General features: G+C 37.6%; 1 protein-coding gene across 2 annotated transcripts in view; it reads right to left on the bottom strand.

The window, feature by feature from the left end:
- Window positions 1–46: 46 nt before the first annotated feature.
- Window positions 47–26,706, bottom strand: part of PAIP1 (poly(A) binding protein interacting protein 1) — a 27,696-nt gene continuing 1,036 nt past the window's right edge. For both annotated transcript variants that reach the window (XM_010832787.1, XM_010832788.1), the window contains exons 2-11: window positions 25,992–26,161; window positions 17,057–17,242; window positions 14,798–14,910; window positions 12,190–12,301; window positions 10,613–10,738; window positions 9,356–9,462; window positions 7,218–7,335; window positions 6,448–6,502; window positions 1,578–1,671; window positions 47–213 (exon numbers count right to left, since the gene is read on the bottom strand). In XM_010832787.1, the coding sequence (XP_010831089.1) occupies window positions 120–213; window positions 1,578–1,671; window positions 6,448–6,502; window positions 7,218–7,335; window positions 9,356–9,462; window positions 10,613–10,738; window positions 12,190–12,301; window positions 14,798–14,910; window positions 17,057–17,242; window positions 25,992–26,090 (1,104 nt within the window). In that variant the 5' untranslated portion in view covers window positions 26,091–26,161 and the 3' untranslated portion in view covers window positions 47–119. The remainder of the gene's footprint in view (window positions 214–1,577; window positions 1,672–6,447; window positions 6,503–7,217; window positions 7,336–9,355; window positions 9,463–10,612; window positions 10,739–12,189; window positions 12,302–14,797; window positions 14,911–17,056; window positions 17,243–25,991; window positions 26,162–26,706) is intronic.

The following is a 26,706-nucleotide window of genomic DNA, read 5'->3' as shown; positions in this document are numbered from 1 at the left end:
ACTGTTTTCGCTTACGCTCTGATTCCAAACAAAACTTTTCATAAGCTTCTTCTATCTCTGTTCTGCTAAATCACCATAACCTGAACTGCTTTATAAAACGGATATGCTGAAATTTAACTTTACTGTTTTCGCTTACGCTCTGATTCCAAACAAAACTTTTCATAAGCTTCTTCTATCTCTGGGTCCATCTCATCATCAATATCATCCAAGTACCTGTGAAAGCAGCACAGATGAGGTTTATTTATTTTTTAATTCAGAAAATGTCTAAGATACTAAGTCATGAAAGTGTGTATCTCCCCACCCCCAGGACCCTTTCCACCAACACGTGACAAATTATTTTGCCAGTCCTACCAATTGCTGATGGGTCTTTCTCCTCCTTTCCTCATGCCACAAGTTCATTAGGGCAAAGAGAATATAACGCTTACCAAGCTAAACTGTAGAGGATAACCTGACATTTAATGGAAGGACAACTTTCAGTTTCCACTAGTGCTCTCAGCAGGGTTGAACCTTCCTAACTGTGCTTGGAAGCACATCCCTGTATTTTTCTCTATTAAGCTAGTATATAAAAGTATGACACTATCAGAAAATCAGACTTATATTTAAAATGTCACTACCTGGAGAAAGAATAAATGTGATTCTTTTTTTTTTTTTTAAACCTACAATACATGAGATGGGATAAGAAACACTGAAGTCACGGATTTATTTCTGCCCTCTGCTTATGAAGAGGAGAATCTAAGTAGCCTGTTCAAATTCACATGAATTGTTAACAGAACTGGGACTAAACCTCAAGTTCCTGGTCCTTCTATATACAAATGTAGTATGATCTAATGATAAGTGAGCAATACAATAAAAGTTTCTTTTGTCATAAAGAATGGCAGGTAAAGACTGAGATATGGGATACAGGACTATAATTTATATGTCTTATATGTCTATCAGTCCAAACATTTTCATATAGTTATCTGTGTTTTAACTTTAATCCCTTAACAGCCAAGCTTTGAGACTTTTACTGTGTGCCAGGCAGCTACTCCAAGTTGTTTATGTATCTCATTTAAGTCTCAAAAAAATTCAAGGAGGGGTACTACTATTCCTATTCAATAGATGGAGAAGAAGGCATAGAACTTGCCCAAGATCTTATAGTATTAAAGTTACTAGAATCTATTTTATAAAAACTGTTTGAATATGCTACATTAATAGTTTTTTCACCTTAACTATATTTAATTTTCATATTGTTTTCTCTAATATGATTTTCTGAAAATTTCTAGTAAGTAACTACATATATACTACTTTAACATCATTAAATCAAAATGCATATTCTTTCATCATCTTTTCTAGTCTATAAATTCCATCCACAAACTATGGCCACAGGAATTCACAAAGAAAGCAGCTAAAGATGGGAATTTTCTGGCAGTTCAGTTTTGAGGACTCCATACTTCCACTGCAGGGGGGATGGGTTCAATCCCTGCAGGGGAACTAAGATCTCGCCTGCAATCTGCATCACATGGCCAAACAGAAAAATGAAAACAAAAATCCAAAAAAAACCAAACCCTCAAAACAAAAAAAGGATCTGAAGAACTTACGGATCACCACCCCCTGATAAATCTGTTCCATTTTCTTCATAATCTGGAAAAAAGTCTTCTCTTTCAAGTAACTCTTGATATTTCTCTTGGTAATCTATAAAAAATAAAAAATTTTAATACTAAAAATATTTGTATGAAACAGCCAAGTTACCCCTAAATTTTGTTTTTAATATTATGATTTTTAAGTAGATATATTTAAATAGCAGTTAAGGTTCTATTTACATATTTAAGAATATCTTTTACACAACTTACATTCTAACTGGTTTGCTTTCTCTCTCCCCTGTACACCATGTGCTCATAAATTATACAATTGACCCTTATTGGTCACTGACCTTCCACATTCTCAAAAATCCGTATGCAACTTAGTTGGCCCTCCTTATACACGGTTCCTTTGTATTTGCTGATTTAGCTAACCCTACATAAGTACTGTAGTACACATTTAGTGAAAAAAATCACATAGACACAGACCTGTGCAGTTCAGAGGTGAACAGTCTAATATTCCTCTAAATATATGATGGGACTCAAAGCCACTATGAACATATCAGAGTACACTTCACAACCATGTGTGTGCTGTTTACATTCTCTGTTTCTTTCCATCAGAAAAGATACTGTCCTAACTTGTTTCTTCCATACTGCTGTTTGTCCTTCCACAAGGAGGGATTTCAATTGAACCTCCTAGCTTCTGGCTCCATTATTCCTCAGCTATCTGGCTAGCAGGTAAGAGCCATCATTGCTCAAAGTTTCTCAGAGGAGGCTAACCTAGCAAATGTTCTGAGTAGAGGAGATTTTCTTTTCTTCCCTCTCTCTTAGAGATAGATGGAAGGTGGATACCTGGTAAGTGTTTCAGCTATACCAACTTTCCCCTCGGAGAAGGCAATGGCACCCCACTCCAGTACTCTTGCCTGGAAAATCCCATGGGCGGAGGAGCCTGATGGGCTACAGTCCATGGGGTCGCTGTGAGGCGGGCAGGACTGAGTGACTTCACTTTCACTTTTCACTTTCATGCATTGGAGAAGGAAATGGCAACCCACTCCAGTACTCTTGCCTGGAGAATCCCAGGGACAGAGGAGCCTAGTGGGCTGCCATCTGTGGGGTCGCACAGAGTCGGACACGACTGAAGCGACTTAGCAGTAACAGGAGCTTTCCGTTGGTTGGGCTTTCTAAGGCAGTAAGAAGGTGGTATTATGGCTCTCTATCTGCCAATGTCTTAGGCAGAGTTACTGAGTATCTTTTAAGATGAACAAGTATGTATAAAGCCCTTACCCCTTATTAGTAAAATGGGTCAGTGTGTATTAGAACTAGTTATCTTACAGTCAGTTTCTTGTGAACAGCTACCTCAAATTTCAAGAGGATGATATAATTACATTAAACTTGACAGAGACCATGTTTTTCCAAGATTGTCAGTCTCTATAAAACTAATTCCAGTTCAAAGGGCTAGTGATATTTTTGATATCCAATCTTGGTATTTGAGATAATTTTAACTATAAGACGGTCCTGCAATAAATAAAGCAACAGATAAAACACTCTCTTAAATGTATGAATGAGTTCACATTTACTCACTCACTCACACACACACCCGCTCACGTCACCAGATGACATAACTCTTACGGCTGGGAGGCTGGTAGACCAAGCGGTCTTAGGAACAAAGAGCCTGGATTTTAAAACCCACAGACGGTCAGAAGGCAAGGTCTTGAGTCCACGTGAAACAGGGAGATGGAATTCATGCCCCACGTCCATCTCACCTACACAAACCCAGGACAAAGAACTGGTATTTCAAGCAAAAGGTGAACCAAGAAAAAAATGAAAAACCTCAGTTGTAAAGGGAGATGGAAAAGAAGCTTGGCTGTCCTTGCCTGCGTTTGGAATCAGGACAGAAGAACTGTGAAGAAACTGGTTCCCTAGATAATTTTTTAAAATTATTTTTAATTGAAGGATAATTCCCCAGAGAATTTTTAACAATGGGTATGCATTTCAAATTACTATTATCCACATAAAGAATCTCTATGAAAAGAAAATAAAAATATTTTTATTTATTTCCCAAGCCAGTGTTACTCCTGCGGCTCCTGACACAGCAAATACAAACTCCCCTTTGGATACATGTTCCTATAATCCAAGTCACAAGGCTTTTTCATAAAAAACAGGCAGTAGTTAGAATGCTAGAGCAGTCATGAAAGGGCCATAATATATGTAACTTCAAATGATTTAAGGAAAAAGTGAATGTGGAAAGAATTATAAATAGAAAACACTGTTAACCAAAGAGATACATCTGAGTAAAAGGCAGATAGATGTTCTTTCCACTGTTTTTACTTTCGTAGCTTTAAAATAAGTTTGAAAACATTTCAAAAGTTTAAGAAAGCTAAATTATGAGATTGCAAAAAATATCACAATATAAAGAATTTTGTATATGACAGAAGAAACAGTAGGGTTAGAATTAAAATATGAAGCAAAACTAAGCATATTTAGAATAATGAGAAAAAAGGCCTTGAAACTTTAAGATCAAGATACTTTGAACAAAATTCAGAAACAAAACTATTTGAAAACTAAAATGAATTTCCAGAGTCACCAGAAATAAGTAGGAAAGACAGATTAGACAAAAAGGAAGATCAAAGAACCAAAATGAATCAAGGCAGCTTCAAAGAGTAAGGGGAAGAAGGAAAATCTGTCTTACCAGACACAGCAAGATTTACAGTATGTTAGAATAACTAAGAATGCAGTATTGGGACTACCTGGTGGTCCAGTGGTTAAGAATCCACCTGCCAATGTAGGAGACACAGGTTTGTTCCCTGGTCCAGGAAGATCCCACATGCTACGGAGCAACTAAACCTGTGTGTTCTAGAACCCCTGAGCCAAGAGACAAGCCACCGTTCCCCACAACTAGAGAAAGCCTATGCAGCAACAAAGACCCAGCAGAGCCAGAAAATTAATAAAATTTTAAAAGAACGCAGTATTGATGTCAAGACAAACGAAGATCCACAGACACAGGAATAAGACAGAAAGTTATAGGCGTTACACGGTATAGAGAGGGATATTTTATCCAAGAGAGGACGCATCATCTGTGCTGAAATGAGAAACTATAGAATATTTAATTCCTACCATATCTCACATACAAGAGTTAGCCAGATGGATTAAACAAACAGGGTTTAGAAAACAATAGAATTTGACTGTAGTAAGGAAACTAAGTCATAGACACACATAAGACTCTAACACTCAAAGTTTCTACATAAGACAAAAAAATGCAAAGATAGCACATACTGGAAGAAACTAAGGATCACTTTCCAGACCATGTAAGTAATTACAAATCAGTAAGAAAAACAAATGATTCAATAGAGATATGTGAAAAGGACACAAGCAGGTGATTCTCAAAGAAATCAAAAGGTTAATAAAAACAAAACAGAAACCAGAAAAAGAGGTCTGGTGAAAGAAAATTAAGTCTGGTAATAGTAAGTGTTACCAACAATGGGAAACAGGAACGTTCATATGCTGCTGGTGGGAATATAAAGCTGTATAATCATGACGGAAAGCAGATTAGCAACATCTAGTGAAGCTGAAGATGTATATTGCCTATAATCTAACAATTCTACTTCTTTACCCTAAGGAAATTTCTCTATATGCACAGATTCTTAAAGGTTTGTTTGCATGGTATTATGGGTAGTAATAAGTGCGAACCACCCCCCCCCCATTGTAAAAATAACGGCGGGGGGGTGCCCCCAACGGGGATGGAATCTATAAATTATGGTTTAGTCTCAGTAGATTATCATTTGGCATTTATGTATCTCAACACAAACAAAAACCAAAAATACTGAGTAAAAAAATAAGCTGCAGAAAGACATGCACAATAAGGTACCTTTTAGGTTAATACTACTGTGTATGGTTAATACCTATAACTTACAGAAATATGAAGTAAAAAGACAACACAATGACACCAACGTCAGGATAGTAAGTATCCTAGGAGGGAAATTATGGAAGGACTGGACTTGAGGGTGAAAGATCAATTACAGTAACAGAAAATGGCTTAGTATTATCTATACAGTTTTATTTCTTGGAAAAGACCCAAGATATATAATGATATAGTGAAATTGGTTTATCTTGACAGTGAATCAAACTGGCCAGTTTTTTGGTGACCAGTTTTGAAATACTCAATATAAAAACCACCAAAGAGGTCATAAGAACTGCTTAACTTTTCAACTTTAAATTGTACTTATGTCTGTAATTCATAAAGTTGAGAAGTTAAGCAGTTCTTTTGACCTCTGTGCTAGAGGCATAGGACAGTCAGTGTCTGCAATCCAGAGGAAACAAATGAGAAAATTCTGATAAGCTGGCTGTTAAGGTTGTACTAAGTGGGAAAATTTTCTGTTGCTCACAGTTCAGTTCTGTTTACCACAATTAAAGCAATCATTTTACAAATGGCCCTTTTCTGGAAGGAGTAGTGTGCACAGATTTAGATTTTAATTAACTGACCCAACTATTAATAAAATCCACAATTCTTAGTATCTGCAAGTATTAACCTGTACCATTGAAAGCTGCAGACTACATAGTGAACTAGAACCATCCTTCCCTTTCATTCTAACTACCTGAAAGTTTAGAGTATTAAAAATAAAGTATTAAAGATAAAAATGGTTGCATTTAATTGAGGGATTCTTCCAATCCTTCACTGTTAAGGTGACAAGGTACTATATACTGAATCAGATGTTCAACCTGAAGTGGTTCCAAACGGTAACTGTGAGAATATTCTAGTGAGACAAAACTTTACCCTATATTTTACAATGATGTGAATTCTTCAAAAAGCTACAACTTCATGCCGGTGAGGGTATGGTTTCTGTAATTCAATATCTTACCAATAAATGGGCAGAAAATGGCTGAGATGACATACCTGGATCAGCTGCAGTGAAAGGAACACCATCAGATGTATAAAATGTTGGCTCATTCTAGGAGGAATCAAGAGTGATTAAAATATGTTATTTCAGAATTGATTTTTTAAAAGCACATTAATAGAACATGGCTGAGGTCACTCAACTGTAACTGATGATGCAATAACAAGCAAAAAACTTCCTAGCAGCCATTTCCATTTCACTGCAAAAGTCTACAGTCTTTAGATGACTGTTTCCTTGTCTCCAGCTTCTATGTCTAACCCTGTCTACTTCCTGTCACACTCTAAGTGACTTGGTCTGTTGTGCATTGTGATTTAAAGTCAACTGATTTTTAGCTGTGGTTCCCACCACCATTTTTTCTTTAAAGCCATCTCCAAGACTGGATTATAATAAAAGCATTCCTCCAAGGTTTCTTTATGCCTATCTTATTGAGAGCTTCAGAGCATCACTGGCCTGGTAACTATTTTCATTTTCTTAATTTACTACAAAATGCCAGTAAAAGTTTGAGATACAGGCCTTTGATCATGAATTCTCTGGAAAAACTGCTTCAAGGAATCCCTACATTCACCCAAGTGCAAGCCAAGCCTTATCAATTTCCCTTGCCTTTAAATGGCTATTTCTCTAGTCTACCCTTTCACTAAGGATTCCATGGCTGCCATGTGACCCTAAGTCAGTGAAGAACTATTAAATTCTGCTTTATGTAACTTATCTACAAATTACCAGAATCTGAATTCAAGCAATAACCAAACTTAAAATGCATCCACTGGCATACCATAAAATAATTAGGATCATTTTCAGGTGTTGCTTCCCTGTATGTTGAAGCTGCATGGACTCTACCCCAGTTACTTGACCGGAGTTCTACAAGCTTCAAAAGCATCTGTTTTACATCTCTGCAGACAAAAGTTAAAAATGAGTTAAGGTGAGCAAGCGTTACCATTCTCTAATATATCACAGATGCTTAAAACTTTGTTTAAAAAATTTAACATGCATTGATTTACTAGACATTTCCTATAATGAAACAAATTTATCTCCTTTAAAAAATGAATATCACTCCTTTATTATACTGATCTGGAAAAAAAATTTGGTACAGTTATGCTCAAATGGGTTGTGGGTCCAAGTGGCAGGCCAAGCAACTGGAACAAGATTCAGAAATCAGGGCACAATGAAAGACATACTTGGACTTGATCAAGAGGCATTTCACTGCCATAAAATAAGGAGGGGAGGAATTCTAACTTACATCAAAACATGAACTCCTTACACTTTAGAAGTTAAGGAGCTTATCCCATGGTGGTGTAAGGAATGGCTTATTTTATGATGACCACATGTGGTAATATTGAAACTGCCACCAGAAACTCCAGAATGTTTTTAATTATACAACTTTTTGTAAAAATAAAGACAACACAGAAACATTCAGGATCAATCCCAACCTCCTGGAGCCAGGGAAGAAATATTTCTTTGAATCATCACAGGTTACATTCATTTCCCACTGTAATGACTAGAGCCATGCAGTCACTTGACTATAGGATAGTACAGGACTGGCCCCTGGAAACACAAATAGGCTCTCCTGCCTCCCCTCATTGCTCACACCTTAACATGGCTACCCTACCATTATTCAAACAAGGCCTTGTAATAAACAAAGCATTGACAAATGCCCCTGAATTACTACCTGTTGACCTTCTTGAACAAGGCTTCCCTCAGCTTAGACTGAGGACCCTGCCCCAGATGTGCTGTTCTAACTAGAGTGTATGAAGGGAGTGGGTGCAATAGACAAAATAGCTAATACAAAATGGGGAGCCACCAGTCTCCATCCGGAGCTGCCACTTACACAGATGTGGTTGCTGTGACATGTGCAAGGGGGAAGTGCAGAGGAATGGGAGGGGCAGGGAGGGTATCCTTGGGACTAGTCTGCTGCTTGCTTTTCCTTCTTGGCCTTGCCCTGGGCACACAGCTTCCATGGTTTTACACACTGTCTCCTTATGCCCTAGGAACTGCACAGGCTTGCTGGGCTTCATGTTCCTGTCCAATTCATAGACAATGGGAATGCCAGTTGGCAGGCTCAGCTCCCTGTTAGCCGTTTCAGAGACCCTTTCCAGATGCTTGAAAAGGCCCCAGAAGGTTGGTGCCACGGGCTACAGTCAGTACTTCTTTCGTCTCCTTGACCTGGGGAACAATTTCTTCCTTCCAATGGCAATAGTACCCTTCAGACTCTCGCAGGAGGGTAGCTGATCTCCAGTGAGATCTGTGTGCCTTTGACCCTCACTGATGGTGCTGTGGAAAAGATGACCTGAAGCCACGGGAGGAAGAGGGACTTCAAAGAACCACTTCTAGGTCTTTACCTGAGCCTCACTGTGTGTGGCAGCAATTTCCACTTTATCGAGGTCAGACTCCCACAGTGCCGCCCACTGAAGGGCCAGTCCTCACCTCTAAGAGCCACACTTGGTCAGCAGCATCCAGCACTGGCCAAAGGATACAAACTGCTCTCGCATGCACTGAGGTGTAAGCTATGTGCTTGTACCCCACTGCCTAGCTCCTGCTGTCTTTTTTGGGAATAAACAGCCCTGATACTTGTTCTAGGTAACTGTGACTATATATGGTTCTCAAAGGCAGTGGGATCCTGCTAACATTTTTATACCTCCAACTGGATTTACAGTTGTACTTTATCCAAGTATTTATTGAATTTAAAAGTATGAATCTTTTTTTTTTTAATGGACTCACACTCCCATAGGAATATCTTAACTTCTATTTATAAGCATAATTGAAGGAAGTGGCTAGGTGAGCAGAATCCATAGATAAAGGAAGAAATTTCTGTGGATCTATTAAGATTATTCCGATAAAGTACAACAGATTAAAAACACCCCAAAGAAAAAGCAAGGAATATCTACTGGCTGTCTATACTAGTTCTTTTCCTACCTGCTGCAATTTGCATCTAGGACAACATTTTCAATTCTCTGAATAATTTCTTCCATGTCAGTCTTTCCTTTTTCCTTCCAGGCATCTTCTAAAACTGACCCTGTCAACTAAACAAGCAAATATCAGTTAAAAAAAAAAAAGGAATTCAATGAAGTATTGAAATTCTAAAAAGATCTTAGCAGTTCAAGCATTCTTTAAACAGGATGAATTTAGCAACTTAAATATTCCCAATTATTTTCTACCATCTAATATTCAAGAATCACTACACTTTGTTCTTCTTGACAAGGAAAAGGAATGAACTATAGCAGAAATTTAATCACAGGTTTTATATGCCAATGACTATACAGATTTGCTGTATGACTAAAATAGGTATACAATTTTAACCAACACTTTTTAATATATACAACATCCATTATGTATAGAAACTCAGAACTTAAAAAAAACACAAACTTCATCAGGAAAAAGTTAAGGATAGAAACAGGTAATTCACAGAAACTGTGGGGAAAAAAAATTGCTTATAAACCAAAAAAAGCTTAAATTCACAAGGAAATGCAAATTAAAATGTTTTGGTTTTTACTCATCACAATGATAAAATAAAATCTAGGATTGATTCTCCCATCACTGATTAAGGATACGGGGAAAGAGGTATGCTCGTTCACTGTTGCTGGGAATACACTCTGGTTAATAAGCATTTGGAAGGGAAATTTGGCATTACCTATCAAATTGAGGTATACATGCTCCTTAAGCCACCAAATCTATGTGTAGGAATTTAACTTACAGAAACAACTGCATATATGAAGATACAATTAAAGATTACTGACAGTGCTGCAGTGGCTAAACTGAAAATAACTGTTCAAGTACGGAATGGATAAACAATGCGCATGCATACAATGCAACACTAGGAAGCTACTGAAAAAAGAGCCATGCAAAAATCCAAGATTCTCATTTGGTGATTAAAAAAAAACAAACCACAACAGAATAAGATCTGATGAGAGCATACATACAGAGGAAAGGAAGAAAAGGGACTTTACAGAAAGGGTGAAGAACTTCCATTTTTTACTTTTAAATTTTGCTGCTTATATTAAGCAGTAAGTATATACTGCTCTTCCAATATTTAAATTCAAGAGACAAAAAAGTGTTTAACTTCGATAACTTAAATCTTGAATTTGTATATGTATTGTACTTCCCTTCCTCTAAGTTATGCACTAGAGGGATAAAACATTTTAAATTTTAAGAAAAAAAGTAAGTAAAACCCACCTTCAGTAATTTTACTGCACAGATTAAGTTGTCATCCATAGGATTAGAGAAGAGGGCATTCAGCAACTCCCGAAGACCGGTCTGAAGAATGTCTGCCCTTGTAACCTGTCCATTTGTCCCTTTAATCTTTTGGGGCAAAAGAAAAGAAAAAGCAACCATGCCAAAATACACATATATAAATGGTTTAACAAAATGTTGGAAAAATAAAGTGTTTTAGGTTAAAACCAAACACACAGTCAGGATAATTTAAGCCTCTTAATTTTACCGCTTCATAAAGGAGTTTCTAGTCTATAAAGTTAATATCTTTTGGGGAATACAGAGCTTTTTTTTGGCTTTTTATACTATTTTAAAACACTTTAATTTATATCAGAATGGAACATGTATCTTGGCTCTCTGACTTGAACTATAGACGCAGGAGTCATGGCTTATCTTTATCATTCTCCCTACACATATTATTATTTCTACACAGGAAATTCAACAGCATTCTTAAAGTAACAATTCATTTAAAGCACAATTGATATTGGTGCTCTTATTTGGCTTAATATCAAATAAACTAAGATTAAGGCATGAGTTTTTTTTTAAATTAAGGCTATCTGTGGTAAAAATGGATGGTAAATCAGGCACAAGACTGGACAAAGATCTAGATGCACTGAGACGTACATTTGATGGTAGATTCATGTGTCTTTTCAGTGGCATTTACAATACTAAGTCCCCAAATCAGGGTTTTAAGACCCTATACCTATACCTGGGAGTAACTAGTCAAAAGAAAAACAAGCAAACCCATTACAAAGTAATTCAGCACTTCTGTTGCCTACCAACAAGCATATACTTACTCAAGTATACCACCAATTTAGCAGCAGACTTCATACAAATACAGTTTATGTGGAAAACTAATACATACAATAGGACCAACAAACTACAGAGGGTGAGTTAGGTGAAAAAAACCACCTCAGAAACTTTAATCTCTCCTCTCTTCACTCAAAACTTTGTGCTCCGTAGGACAAGCTGCTTTTGAGTCACCATCTGAAAGTCAACAAACTAAGTGTGCTAATATTTATGAAACAAGGATTCAAAAAAGTGTGATTGTCTGTATTCCAAAAGCTTAAAATCACATGTAAACCGTGGCTTTCAAAAAGTATATAATGACTTTAAAGTGCTTAGTAACCATCTCCCAACACCCTTCCCATGAACAGGAAGACAGAATGGTGTATGTGTTCCATTTGAGGACAGACCCTGGTGGCTTAGTGGTAAGTAATCTGCCTGCCAATGAAGGAGATGTGGGTTTGATCCCTGGGTCAGGAAGATCCCCGAAGAAGGAAATGGCAACCCACTCCAGTATTCTTGCTGGGAAATCTCATGGACAGAGGAGCCTGGTGGGCTACAGTCCATGGGGTCACAAAAGAGTTAGTCACAACTTAGCGACTGAACAACAACTACCACCACAACTACCATGAGTAGGTACTGGGACTTTTTTCCTCTCCCATTTCATCCCTGATGTTGTAAAAGGCTACGGTAAACACAAATCCCTTGAGATCAATTTATATTCTTAGGCTTTGTCACTACCGAAAAGTACTCACCTCCAGGTTAAGATAGAGTTCTCCCAGAAAGAGTACAAATGCATGGAATCGTTTTCGAGTCACTTCATCCCCTTTTGCAGCTTGATCTTTAACTTCATATTCAGTCCGACATCTAATAAAGACATACCTTTTGTAATCTCATATTGCTTTTTAAAAAAAATAATCAAGTAAGATAACCATTTGTCAGTGTGGTTGTTCACAAGCAATACAGAGGCGAGCACAATGCACCAACATTTTGATTTTCTGTAATAAAAGTGTTCCTGTCTATTGCAGAGATCAGAATATGTATTATCTTTCATACAATGATTCCTAGTTTTAAGAAATTGGTAACAATAGTTGAAAATAAGCCTATTAGATCAAGTCTGTAACAAGTTACAGCAGCACAGGTTTCAAGAGGTTTGTTGTATATTGGCACTAAAAAAGAACAAAACAAAAACCCACCACCTCACTTTATTGTCTCACTAGGCTTTTTAAGAAAGCACTGTTGGTTATCTTTTCAAACATATTAAATTAATTCATCAGAAAAAAAGCTGGGATATCTATAAATAGAATACTTTGGTTAATAATGGAAAGGATCAGTTAATTAATGCCAATTCAGTTAACCATGCACCTTGGCTACTTTCCTTTGTCTGCCCTTCCTGTCATGACTTTTCAGGAAAGAGCTTTGATGAAGTAACCTTTTGGTTCTATCAATGCTACTAGATTATACATTAATATACGTCAGTTATGTACAAATGTAAACCCCTACCCTTGTGCATGACTGATTATCTTGGTGAGAGGAAAGACCCTAAAACTTTAAGCTAAAGATTTTCAATTATAAAAGCAACACATGGTTATATTTTAGTTTTAACCTTTTTGAAATAAAAAGAACAAAAGACATTACAACCTAGAGGTGACTGCTGTAAAGGTAACTTCTGTTTTTTTTCAAAGTATGCCTACATTTTTCAGTTAATAAGATTACTACCTTTTTGCTTGTTACATGAGTAGCATTTCTCCATGTTAATAGCTTTGACCATATGCCAATACTAGAGAAGCATACACAGTGGGTATATAATCAGAAGAGTCAGAAGACTGGTTCTCAGCCATGACTACACAGTAGAATCACTTGGGAGAGCTTTATAAACCATGCCCAGGCTCAACTTCAGTCTAGTATCAGAATTCCCAAGAGAGGGGGCTCAGGCCATTTCCAAGGGTGAGCAGCACAAGGGAAGATAAGCAAGCCTTTCTGCCATTCTACCTCTTCAAATGCCTACTTTTACACCTTCCCAGAAGCTCTAACTTGTACTTCTTTAATTATTAGGTAGATTAGCTATCTTTTTATAAATTTGTCATTTACATTTTCCCAAACTGCACCTATCTGGAGTCATTCCAAATATTTCTACTAAAATACTTGCCTTTTTCTTACTCATTCCTAAGAGGCCCCTCTTTTCATATTAAATAAATGGGGTCATTGCCATGTGTTACAAATTTCTCTATTTTTAATTTACTTCATATAAATTATGACCCCCCCAATTTTATAATCTATATTAAGTTTAATCTCTTCTTTTAGGGCCTGTGGGTATTATGTCTTACTTTAAAGGGCTTTGCCAACCAATTTTTTTTTGTCAATTTTTCCTTAGTATTTACTGTTTTTTATATTTGAAATACATTTTGGTGTAGAGAGTAAGACAAGAATCCATCTTTGTTTTCCCCCACCCCAAATGACTAGCCAGTTATGTCAGCAGCACAGTTTGTCTTCTACTAAACTATGTGAAGTTTCACCTTCACCAAAAACTTAATTTTAAGTGTCTCTGGAGTGTACTTTTGGAATCTATTCTGTTAAAGTGCAGTTTAACCACATGATGGAATACTTTGCAACCATTAAAAGTATTTTCAAAGAGCTAATAGACAAATTATAATAAACTCAAAAACAATGTTATTGATTAAAAAACTCAAATTATAAGAAAATTTCCCTGTATTAGCTCATAAATTCAATGTCATGCCAAAACATCAATAAATACTAACAAGGTCTGTAATTTCACATGCTGATTCTAAAGTCTGGAGAAAATAAACATGGCAGAGTAGCAAAGAAGACCACACACACACATACAAAATGGGGAACTAACTAGACTAGTTGTGAGAAAATTAAGAGCTTTTTAATAGCGTGGTAATAAATCAGGAAGAGAAAAAGTAATGAATAGAATATAATTAAAGTCCAGAATCAACCCAAATGTAAGGATGTAGTGCAATAAAGGTAGCACTTCTAGTCAATAAGGAATGGATCATTCAAAAATGTAGTATGGGAAAAACTGGTTAAATGTGTGGCAGTAAGTGAAATTAGATCCTTACTCAAGCCAAAAGTAAGTACAAAGAAATATGTAAAATGACCATTTTTAAGATCTTGGAAAAAGAAAAGGCCCTTCCAGGCACAAAACCAAAGGCAGAGACCATTACCGAAAAAAGACTGCTATATATGAGTATAAACTTTTAATACTATATTCAAAAATAAGAATGGTCTGCCCTATTTTTCCCAGAAACTTCCTGTGAAGTGCAATCTTAGCAAGAAGAATGGTCAAATTCTAGCATGTTTAGGAGGAGTTCTCCTTCACTCTCATACGTTCACACTGACCTTTGAAGTAGCAATTGGCGAAAGTTGCCACTCTGTGGGCTAATTGTCAGATGATGGGACAGGTAGTTACAGAGGCGTGCTCCCATGTAAGAGAAATTGGGGATAGATGTGGCCTTTCAAAAAGAAAAAAGTTTTGTATGACACAGATACATCAAGTCATTAATGCAAACACTTCACAACAATTTTCTAAAGAGAAAAAAACATTCCTACCTTCAGTACTATACAGAAAGTTACAAGTCATTTATGATTGTTAGGCATAAGGAAATTAACTCTCTCTCCCAAACGTACACCAAGAACCAGAATAAATACAAAGAAAAACATTAAGGCAAGCTCTCCCCATCATTTACCCGAGGTTAGCAGAAAGCAAACAGATAATCTCTTTGTTCATTTCTGCATAAAATATGTACAGGTACCCAGTTGCATAGTGCCAATTATGAAGAGTATTTGTGGAACTGTTGATCAGAGTATCTTTCAGGAATAGGATGGCACCAACTTTGGCATCTAGCTGTCCAGAACAAGACAGGCCTGGACATTTGTGACCCTGGACATTACTAAACCTCCCTGAGCTTCAGTTTTGATTCCTATAGAGGTAATTAAGATCCCTGATGCAAAAGGTTAACATTTCAGCAACACTCCCAACACTCAAGGTAAAGAGAAAATCAAAAGAAATAAAATATTTTTAATAAGACAATGGAAAAACACTGAATATCAAAGACTGGGTGATATAGCCAAAGAAGTACTCAGGAAGCTTCACTTTCACTGCAGTTTTTAAAGAACAGCAGAGCACACACATTAAGGGGCTTCTCACAAGGCAGTAGTTAACCAGGGCTTAGATCTAACAAACGGCCTGAATGCTGCTCCAACCCTATGCTGGGTCTACTTACGCACGTGTGACCTTAAGACAAGTCATGTAACCTCTGTTAAGCTATGTATAAAATGGGGATAAACGTAGTATGTTACAACCACCAAGGATTAAGTGAGTTAACTACAGGTCAAGCGTTTAGCAATGCCAGGCATGAAGTACTTTATAATTAGAACATTTTATTTCTAATTACTTCCCTGCTCACATAGGACCCTGTACATTTCTCATCTAGGAAGACTGACTGATTGTACTGACGTTCATATATGTGTATCTGGTACGACAAAAGACTTAAAATTCAAATTTTATACTTTTTTCATTATTGGCACTGCCTTTGCTCTTAAAATTTAAAGTAAATTTAAAGACAACAAAATTGGTCATTAAAGTTTCATGCATCCCTGCTATACCTCAACTTTACTTCCACTGACAACCAATTTTAACTCTTTCTGCTAAAAAGGTTTTAATCTTTGTATCTTCATGCTCCATGATATGAGTTTACATATTTCTTACTAGTTTAACACCAAGGAAGATGAACAGTTTTCATGTCAAAAGTAGGATTCAGGACAAACAGAGCAGTTCTATCTTCCTAAAAGCTCAGGCATTTTCAAAAAAAAATCTAAGAACTGGCCAGGTAATATAGGAGTCTAGAAACAATTGAGAACAAACTGGAAAAATAGTCAAATGAAACACTCAGTTAAAAAAAAAATTGACCTGCTATCGTAAGTCACCCTTTCATATATCCAAGTTAGAGCTGCTCCTTCAGCAATGACTTGAAGAGAAATATAACCTTGGGCGGCACTTATCTCCTATTGTTTTTGGCCAGTCTCACTCACTGACCTTAGATTTATCTTCAAAATTGAGTACTATGTTTTCCCCCTTAAAATAGCATTAACGTATCAATGACCAATATGCTAAGATTAAAACTAAACTCTGTGTAAATAACCTAGACTGACATTAGATTTTTTAAGGAATTAAAAATCCTTTAAATTTTAAAGACAAGCAGAAACGTTAAGATTCAAGTCAGTGTTTATAGTCTTTTTTTTTTTTAAATAAAGAATCATTTACGAGGCAAAAAAGTTCTCCCATGACTTTTTCTCCCCTACTCCAATAACGGCAGATTCTTGTAAAACAGGGGTTTGGAAAAAAGCAAGATATTCATGTAGTGTCTTCATAAGTGTCCAAAACTCCTTCCAAATGCCTGTACAGAGCCTTGGCTACAGTCCTGGATCTCTAATTACAGAAATTTTGTACAACAGAGACTTAAAAGCTCCCATGAACCATAAACAGTCAAGGCATGTCGAGGCTGGTGAACGTGAACCTGGCTCCCCTCAAGGAGCAGCCACCATCTTCCACCATCAGGGCAGCTGTTCAATGAGCACGCATGCAGTCAGCCAACCTACCTGTTGATAGATGAGTTCCATAAGTTCTTGCAAAGCATCATCTGTTGTAACCCAGCCATTCAGGGTCTCTGCAAACTGTCCAATTTCAGTTTCAAAACTGCCAGGCTGTTCTGTAAGATGATTCAAAAAATCCTGAACATATTCTGATAAAGTAGGATAATCCTCACAGCCGTCCTCATAGGATTCCTATAGGTCAAAGGTTAAAAGAGAAAAAATTAATCCATGCAACTAGCTAAAATAAACATGAGGCAGCTTTAAATTGGAATGTCTCTAGCTCAAATGGTATTTTTAAGAATCTTTAACCTGATAAAATGTTATTTTCTTCAAAAAGTTCAGTCCACTTTTTCCTTGCCTAACAGCCAAAATGTGGTAACAGAAGGGCTCCATCTAGCTGGGTAGAGAACTGTCTTCCCACCTCTGGCAGATTTACAAGATTACTGAGAAGTAAAGTTTAAACCAGTATTTCACTGTAAGACCCAATATCAAAATTTAGAGTTAATAATAAGATTCAGGATTTGTTTCAAAATGGAAGGGGGAGAGGGACCAGATATACAGAAACAAGAATGGCCACATGTAGTTAACTATTGAGGCCATGGGCATTCAATATACCATTCTCTTTCCTTGTAGACATTCAACAATTTCCATATTGGAAAAAAAAGTTTGTTATCTGTCAATCTCCAAAGACAGAAAATGTCTTTATAGTTTAAATGATTACAAAATATAGTGTACAGTGGTAAGAGACTTTCTGGCTGCTATGTCCAGCCAATCTTGATAGTAGCAAGTTTCCAATTAATATCACTATCATCTCAATGTTCACAGCAGCACTATTTACAACAGCCAAGACACAGAAGCAACCTAAATGTCCATCGAGAGATGAATGGATAAAGATGTGGTACTTATATACAGCCGTAAAAAATGAAATAATGGATGAACCTAGAGATTATCAAAATAAGTCAGAGAAAGACAAAGGTCATATGATGATTGCTTATATGCACAATCAAGTCTTTAAAAAATGACACGAATTTATTTCCAAAACAGAAATGGGAGTCACAGACATAGAAAAAAACTTATGGAGAATGGGATTGACATATACATACTACTGTATACAAAACACATAATTAATAAGGACCTCCTGTATTGCAAAAGCAACTCTACTCAACACTCTGTAAAGAGCTATATGAGAAAACAATCTAAAAAAGTAGATATAGGTACAACAGGTTCCACTTTGTTGAAACTATCAACACTGTAAATCAACTATACTCCCAATAAAGTTTTTTTTTTTTTTTTTTTAAACCACTATCACCTTTATTAGTTTCCAGCATTTTAAATAATGGCAGAATGTTGAGTAGGGTGACTGGTGCAAAAGATAACAGATCTGAGTATCAATCCTTATGTTCACAATGTCTGGAATACCACTTAAAGCATTCTGAAGTTTACTTGAGAGTTATTTCCTTCTTTAGGGGATCTACCCAACCCAGGGATCAAAACCAGGTCTCCTGCATTGCAGGTGGATTCTTTACCAGCTGAGCCACCAGGGAAGCCCAAAAGTTGACTGATGTCTGCTTCATCATCTGTTTTGTTTTTGTTTTGCTTTTAAGTCCATGAAAGTGATAGTGTTAGTTGCTCAGTCATGTCTTGACTCTAATCCCAGGGACTGTAGCCTGCCAGGCTCCTCTGTCCATGGGATTCTCCAGGCAACAACACTGGAGTGGACCGCCATTACCTTCTCCAGGAAATCTTCCCAACCTAGGGATTGAACCCGTGGGTCCCCTGCACTGCAGGCAAATTCTTTACCATCTGAGCCACCAGGGAAATCCAATAACTATGCTTGATAAAATTTACCCCTTTCCAAAAGAAGCCAAAATGAGAAACCACATGAAACAATTATGACTACAGTATGGAAGCATTTTATGAAGGAGTTAAGTTCCAAAGTCAGTGAGTAAAGTAAGGAAGGGGGAAAAAAAAAAAAAATCATACCTAGTCAGAATTTGCCCTAGGAAAGCCCCATGTTGAAGTTGGATGTATAATCTTAGTGAGAAGACTAACACTGCTAGTAATGACCACTATTCTTAAGCTGACTACCATTTAGAGGCCATGTTGCATAATTTTTTTATACTTCTAGACACTACAGTGATATTTAACATGACCTACTACAGGTACTATAAGAGGACTCAGGAAATAAGAGCAGAGGCAGGAAGAGCAGAGCATGGTGCCTATAGTGCTCATACAGGGTTCACTGAGCAGAAGAGCAGGGAAACTTGCATACTTTAAATGTCTGTCTGATTACACACTTGAATCCAAATTAAGTAACTGTACTGTAAGATAAAGTAAGCATCAGTGTTGATGAAATTCAAATTCATGAATCATAAACATTACAGCTGTGTGACAGAATTACATGAGTTAATGAGTTAAGTGAGTTAATCAGTAAAAGCCCTTGGACCAGTACACAGTAAGGCACTAAGTATTCAACAAATTTTAAATTTCTAGGAAAATACTGAAACACATTCCAAATACAACAGCCATGTTCTCACACCTAAAGGAGCTAAAGTGTAAAAAGCATCCAGAAAGGAGAATGATCAACTACACTTGTTGGTACCTAGGATGGTCCTCTATCAATAAACCAATAGCCACCAGTTGCAAATATAGCATGTTGTTCATTCAAAACCATCTGAGTGTTACTGCTTACTTGACTGCTCTAGGTGCTGGGAATACTGCCACATCATGGATAAAGGAGACAAAGTCCTCCTTCCTCTCTTGGGTTTATTATTTCATAATGGCAGACACTTTTCAGATATTGAGATATAGTGGAAAAAACTGTCAGGGAAGAATTCCGAACAGTTAATATCCGAACTGAGAAAGAAAAAGCAAAACAACCAACCCTAAAACCAGCAACACAAATATCTGAGGAAAGATTTTATGCAAGGAGGACAAGAAGTATACAAGCCCTAAGGAGATATGCATTTGCCTAATACCTTTAAGAGATGCCAGAATACACAAACTGAGGATAAGGCAGTTGCTAATGCGATCCATGAGGCAAATGGGGAGTTCTTGTAGGGTTTGGGGACCACACTAAGACCAATTCAAGAGGCAGTGAAAAAACCAAGCAGGGGTCGGGGTTAGGGTGGGTTTAGGCAAGGAAGGATGTTGTACCAACTCAAGTAATCTGCGCATGCTCATATAGCTCTTACAGACATATAAGTTATTAAGAATTGAGCACAGAACAAAGTCTACGCTTTTAACTTCTGTGCTATACTCCAAAAAATTCAAAGGCCTATAACCCAATTTTGATACATTAGTTTACTTATTTATAAACTTAAAATAAGTTTTTAATTTACATGTAAGTTGCCAAAAATTCATCTAACAATTCAAAGAATTGGTTAAGTATGTTACCTTATAGCCACACGATAAAACATCATATAGCCACTGAAAAGACAAGTATCAATACAGAAATACTATCAACACAGCAAATTAAAAGAATACAGAACCATATTTTCATACTATTTAACTGTTAGTTATAGGCAATGAAAATTTCTGTAAAGACAGACAAAGGATAAGTTATCTATGGAGTGAGGAAACAATTATAAATACTCACTCTTTAGGGCTTCCCTTGTGGCTCAGGGTCCGCCTATAATGTAGGAGCCACAGGAGACGTGGGTTAGATCCCTGGGTTGGGAAGATCCCCTGGAGGAGGGCATGGCAACCCACACCAGTATTCTTGTGGAGAATCCCATGGACAGAAGCCTGGCAGGCTACAGTCCATAAAGATTGTAGGTCGCAAAGAGTTGGACATGACTGAAGCAACCTGGTACGGCACCGACTTTATTATGAAATTGTGAAAGTGGTTAAGCATTACAAATGCATTATATTAAATAATTACTTAATGTTAACTACAAACATATATGAGTTTTACAATTAAAAACTAGTTTTAAGATTTTGATATGCAATTTAAAATTTACACATTTGTGGTATCCTACTATTAATGACAATGAAAAGCAGGAAGTCTCCCAGCAAATGGTATTGATTTCCTAACTGTTCTGATCAAATGTCATTCATTGAAGCAAAATGCAGGTTAGAACATTGACTTCAGTTTTTGTTTTTTGTTTTTTTCCCCCAAATAAGCATTACTCTTTTAAGGGAATCTGAAATGTGAAAGTAAAAGAGGAAAACAGAGCTGTTCTGAATAGAGCTGAACAGGGGATTCAAAGCCTGCTGTTTCACAAAGGGAAAAGGGAGGCACAGAGTATTCTGAACAGATGAACACTCCAATGTTGGAATCAAAGCCTATGTTAGTTCTCTAGTACCAGATTTTTTTAAAGTATAAATTTCTTCAGTCTTTAATGTGAAGTCAAATGGCTTCCAAGTTGAGGAATATTTAAGTTTTATTTTTCTTAGAATTCTGTGACAAGAGATTAGTAGGAACATCATAGGTACTTTGAATACACTGTCAAGAGATAAGCCCCTAACCAAAGCAGTGGGAACAAAAGAAAATGATCAGACATTTACGTGAACAGTCAAGACTATTTTAGTTAACTTGATCAAAAGCGGGCAAGACTGTGAAAGAGGAAAGTGAGTCATACACCATACAAGCTTTTAGCCTGAGCAGTTAGGTAGAATATAAAAATGTAAGCAAAGGTTTGCAAAACATGAATTTTTCTTTGTTCTTGAGTTTGAATGTGCAATCCTCAGAAGAGGGCAAAACAAATGGAAACATAAGCCTGGAGTTGAGAGGAAGAATTAGATTCCAGAGTTATCAGCAAGCAGGTATGTGGTGGTCAGATTCTAGGAGATATGTAGTATCATCAAGGGAAGTAATAAAACAGAAAAAAGACAATTCTCAGAGCCTGCAGTCTGAGTAGAGGAGGAATGGTCTGAAAATTCGAAGGATGAAGAACTGCCACAGAAGCCAAAGGAAAAGTAAATGAGAGGTGCTCATAGGAGCAAATGCTGTAGAATAATTTCATTGGTTCAAATCTGAAAAAATGATGGTTGCAGTCTTGGTAATCAAAACTATGTGAAGAGAGAAAAATTTAAGACAAGATTAGTATCATAAATATTCAGTTCTTAAAAAGGAGGAAATTTTGAAAGACTTAAAATGTGCCCTTGGCACCTTGCTCAGGACCTACACCAGGAGGTCAACCTTACAGATCACACAGTGTTCAAGAAGTCTATTTAGATGAGAGTTAAGACGACAATCAATTTTAAAATAAAAACCTCAGCTGTCACAAAAATAGTACAATTAAGAGGATCAGTCTGCAGAGGTTTCAATGGTCAGTGAGGTGTAAAGTAGTGACAACAGTGAACAATTTTTCCTTTGAAGAATGTTACAATTAAAAGGCAAGAAAAACTGGGCAGTAACTTGAAGGAGGATGTTCTCAGAAAAAGCTGGGATTTTTTGTGCATGTTGGGGAGGGTGGGGGATTTTGTCTCTTAGTAAATAATTTATCAACTCCTATGTGGAATTTTTGGTTCTCATAAGTGAACCATGATTAAATATTTAAGAGGTAGTAGTTGACCTGAGAAAAAGCAATGGCCAGGAATAGATGGACACGGCAACTCATTGGTAAGAAGGCATATAAAGAAGATTCTAGCAGTGAGATTAAAGGAAGGTTTGAAGATAAAAGGACCTAGAGTTTTAGAAAGGTTATGAAAGCACAGTAAAAGACTATTGTAAAAAATGTAAAACACATGCATTCTTGAGAGCAGATTCTGCTCAAGGATATCAAGCAATAGCCTCTCACGTGTATAACAAAGGAAGATTCAAGAAATTTCTGGAAATCCAGCCAGGAGACCACTAGAATACAGGCTCTACAAAGATAAGAACTTTTTATCCACTGCTGTATCCCCAGCCCTTGATTCATGGTTAAGTATTCAATTATTTTCTGAACAAGTGAATGAATACAGCTAACTCTGGATTATGGTTACTGTCAGGAAAAGCTTCTCTCATAATCAGACTTTATCCTAAGACTCAAGGGAAAAATCAAGGATATTGCTGTTCTGTGACTGAGAAAAACTCTTAGCTTTGACAGAGGGTAAAAGGCTAAGGCCAGAGAATGATATAACAGGGCAGGAGTAGCAAGCTTCCCAGGTGACGAAATGGTAAAGAATCCGCCGACAACGCACAAGATGCAAAAGACGCAGGTTGGATTCCTGGGTAGCCCTGTGAGTGCTCTGATGCGCACGTCCCCCGTTCTGTGTCTAGTCCTTAAAGTTTTGATATGAGCCGGACTCATTCTTGGGGCTTCCCTGGTGGCTCAGACAGTAAAGAATCTGCCTGCAATGCAAGAGACCCTGGTTTGAGCCCCGGAGAAGGAAATGGCAACCCACTCCAGTATTCCTGCCTGGAAAATCCCAAAGTCAGAGGAGCCTGGCTGGCTACAGTCCATGGGGTCGCCAAGAGTCAGACATGACTGAGCACACACGCACTCAGCAAGCTTGAATGCCTATAGAATCCAGGTGGATTACAGGCAAATGAAGTAAGCCGGTGAGCAAATTAGAGCTTACACACCATCTAAAGGGGCTGCCTCTATTCAGCTCCAGCCAACATTTGCTCTATCAAAATAGCAGTCCAGTATGGCCAGATCTTATGATTTCAAAGAAACCTCAAAAAAAAAAAAAAATCAGCTTTGCAGTATCCAATATAAGTACTGGTAAAGTATAAAGCCCCACTTTAAAAAATACTCAGGGCCAAAGAAAACACCTGCAGGCAACATGTGAGCCATGCAGACAGGGCTTCCAGTCTGCAGTTTGCTCTGGCAAACAGAGCCAAGCTGGAGCTGATATACAAGAGATTAAGAAGTGCCAAAAAGATGGCAATGGCTCAAAGAAGTCGACTAACATGGCTCAATACACTGCTCTCAGGGAGTCACGTGAACTATTTAAGAAACTAGCTGGTAGAGAATTATGAAAAAACTACATTCCTCTCACCATGAAATAGCCCAAATCACTGGGAAAGCAAACAAATGAGAAACCATTTGTGGCTGTTAAGGTAAGTATCCTTAAGTTACTCAGCTACTCAAAGCTCTCAAATGGTTCCTTTCTTCTCTAAGCCAAAAACAGTTTTGGGGCAAGAATCCAAGCTGCTCTCATTTCTACTTTACATGATTGATGGCCCATTCCACCCCAAGTCAACTGCTCTTCCTGCTATGCCTGTACTTTCCCCTCTCCAGCCCCAAAGCTCTTTCCTAATGCAGTCTAAGATGCATGAAGTTTCTAAAATATGGAATAAAAAGTTCTCCTATACCTTCTATCAAATATGGAAGTAAAGTCCCTCTAACTCTCTCCCCCAAAGCAACAAAAAAGGTGTGCTACCATTAGTTGATCAGGGACTTTTCAAATTAAAAAAGATGACACACACCCACCGGAATAGCTAAACTTAAAATAGCAAATACCAAGTGCTGATAAGGAGTTAAACTACCTGGAAACCATATGGTACTCAATGAATACACTGGAATCAGTCTTTTTGGAAAAGTATTCAGAAGTCTTTACTAAACCTAGCTACCGTATGTCCCAACAACTCCACTCCTAGATATATACCAAACACAAACAAGGACATGGACAAGAACAGCAGCCCCAAACATAATGGCCCGACTGTGAAAGCCAACCAAATGTTCATCAACAAATATTCACACAGTGGATTGCCACGAGAATAAATCACCTCCAGCAACATGCTGCAATACTGATTAATACTGATGTTGAATGAAAAGAGAAAAATAGTATATTCTATGAGACTCCATTTATATGAATTTTGAACAGAAGCCAAGATTACTGTTAGATCAAAATAGTGGTTACCTTTGGAGAGCAGTGGACTTCCCTTATGGCTCAGCTGGTCAAGAATCTGCCTGCAATGCGGGAGACCTGGGTTCGATCCCTGGGTTGGGAAGATCCCCTGGAGAAGGGAAAGGCTACCCACTCCAGTATTCTGGCCTGGAAAATTCCATGGATTGTATAGTCCATGGGGTCACAAAGAGGCAAGACAGGACTGAGCGACTTTGACTTTGGAGAACAGTAATGATCAGAAGGAGACAGAGTGGGCTGTGGGGATGGTGATAACGTTCCTTTTCATTATCTGGATGCCCAAGTATTTTCACATAGTGAAACTTTGAGCTAAACCTGAGTTACACTATTCTGTATACTTACATGTCAAAAAATGAAGAACAGGAGAGACAGGACTTATGCTAAAGTATTATTTCTTCAATCCAGAATGGTCCCTGCCCTATTTATCTACAATCAATTGCTACGCATTTACTATCACAACAATTCTTTTCCTTGTATCCCAACCATGCTTGATTGTTTTCTCTTGATATTTAGGTGACACCAATTTCTAACATTTATATTATTGACAAAGATGAATCTGAAAGAAGTTCTTTATACCTAAACACTTTATCAAAACTCCCTACATTTCTATATAACTGTTAATTAGAACCAGAAACACTTCTATTTTAACATAACAGAGCCCAGATGTGTACTTCTTAACATTCAAACACCTACCACAATTAGCCCGCAGCAAAACCAGTTTAATTTACCCTAAAGTTACCAGTGAATATCCAGCTGTCCCGCTAAAATCAAATTAAAAATTAAATTTTCCAGGCCACTATTCTATAGGTCGTCCATAAAGTCAGGACACAGACTTCAGTTTTATAGACTGAAGATGTCCTTGACCACTGTAAATTTATTAAACTATAGATGGTGGAAATACAGCAATGAACAAAATAGACAAGACTCTCTACTCTCAAGCTTATGTTCTGATACCTTGACTGTAATAACTACCTCGAATATAATAAATACATTCCTGAATCACTTTTGTTTCCTCATGATTTCAATACATTCATGTTTTTATGTGAGGTACAGAAAGCACACCAGCATACTGATAAATGATGTAATAACCACATTCTTCCAGCAATACTAAATTAGAGTTGTAGTAAAAAGGTGTACTTACTGTATAATTAGAAGAATAACTTGATGGGTAGAATTCAGGGGCATTTACAGACAGCTTAGACATTAATACAGGAGCTACAACCACCTGGGGTTTAGCCATTGCTGACTCCGAATTCTGCTGTGGGATGTTATCCGGCGAACTAGATGGAGCTCTCAGGGGCCTCGTTTGTTCTGGGAAAGGGGGGAAAAAAAATTGGTGTCAGATGCTTTCATTCCTTTGGATAATAACTTACATATACGGAAAAGCCATCTGAGCAAGACTGGTTTCTAAGTCAAACAAGAACCACCACGAAATTTAAGGTTATCGCCAGGATAGCTGCAAAGAGCCTGCAAAAAGGAACAATAGACGTGCTTTAATCATTTTATCTACATACTGCTTTCTAAATAAATACGTGAGGGCTTATTTTTCATTTTTTCTTTTTTAAAGAGTCGGTTAAAAAGAGGTGGATGCCCGCCTCAGGCCTCCCCCTCGGGGGCTGGGGAGGGGAGGCGAATTTTACTTCCTCCCGGGACAGCAGAACTCAGAGGGCGCCACGGGCCCCTCCCCCCGCCGGGGAGCACAAAGGATTCTGGCGGCCACCTTCCAAACCCGGTTCTGGGCCCGTCCCCACCCCGAAACAACCGGGCCCTTCGGGGAACGCTCTCGGGGAATTGGGGTGTAAAGAGGGGACAGCGCGCCTCCCTCCTCGGGGGCGCGCGGAGGGCCGTGGTGGGGG

Source organism: Bison bison, unplaced genomic scaffold (assembly GCF_000754665.1).
Source record: "Bison bison bison isolate TAMUID 2011002044 unplaced genomic scaffold, Bison_UMD1.0 scf7180017862275, whole genome shotgun sequence".
NCBI lineage: Eukaryota > Metazoa > Chordata > Mammalia > Artiodactyla > Bovidae > Bison > Bison bison.
This window is presented reverse-complemented; position numbering and strand designations above follow the sequence as displayed.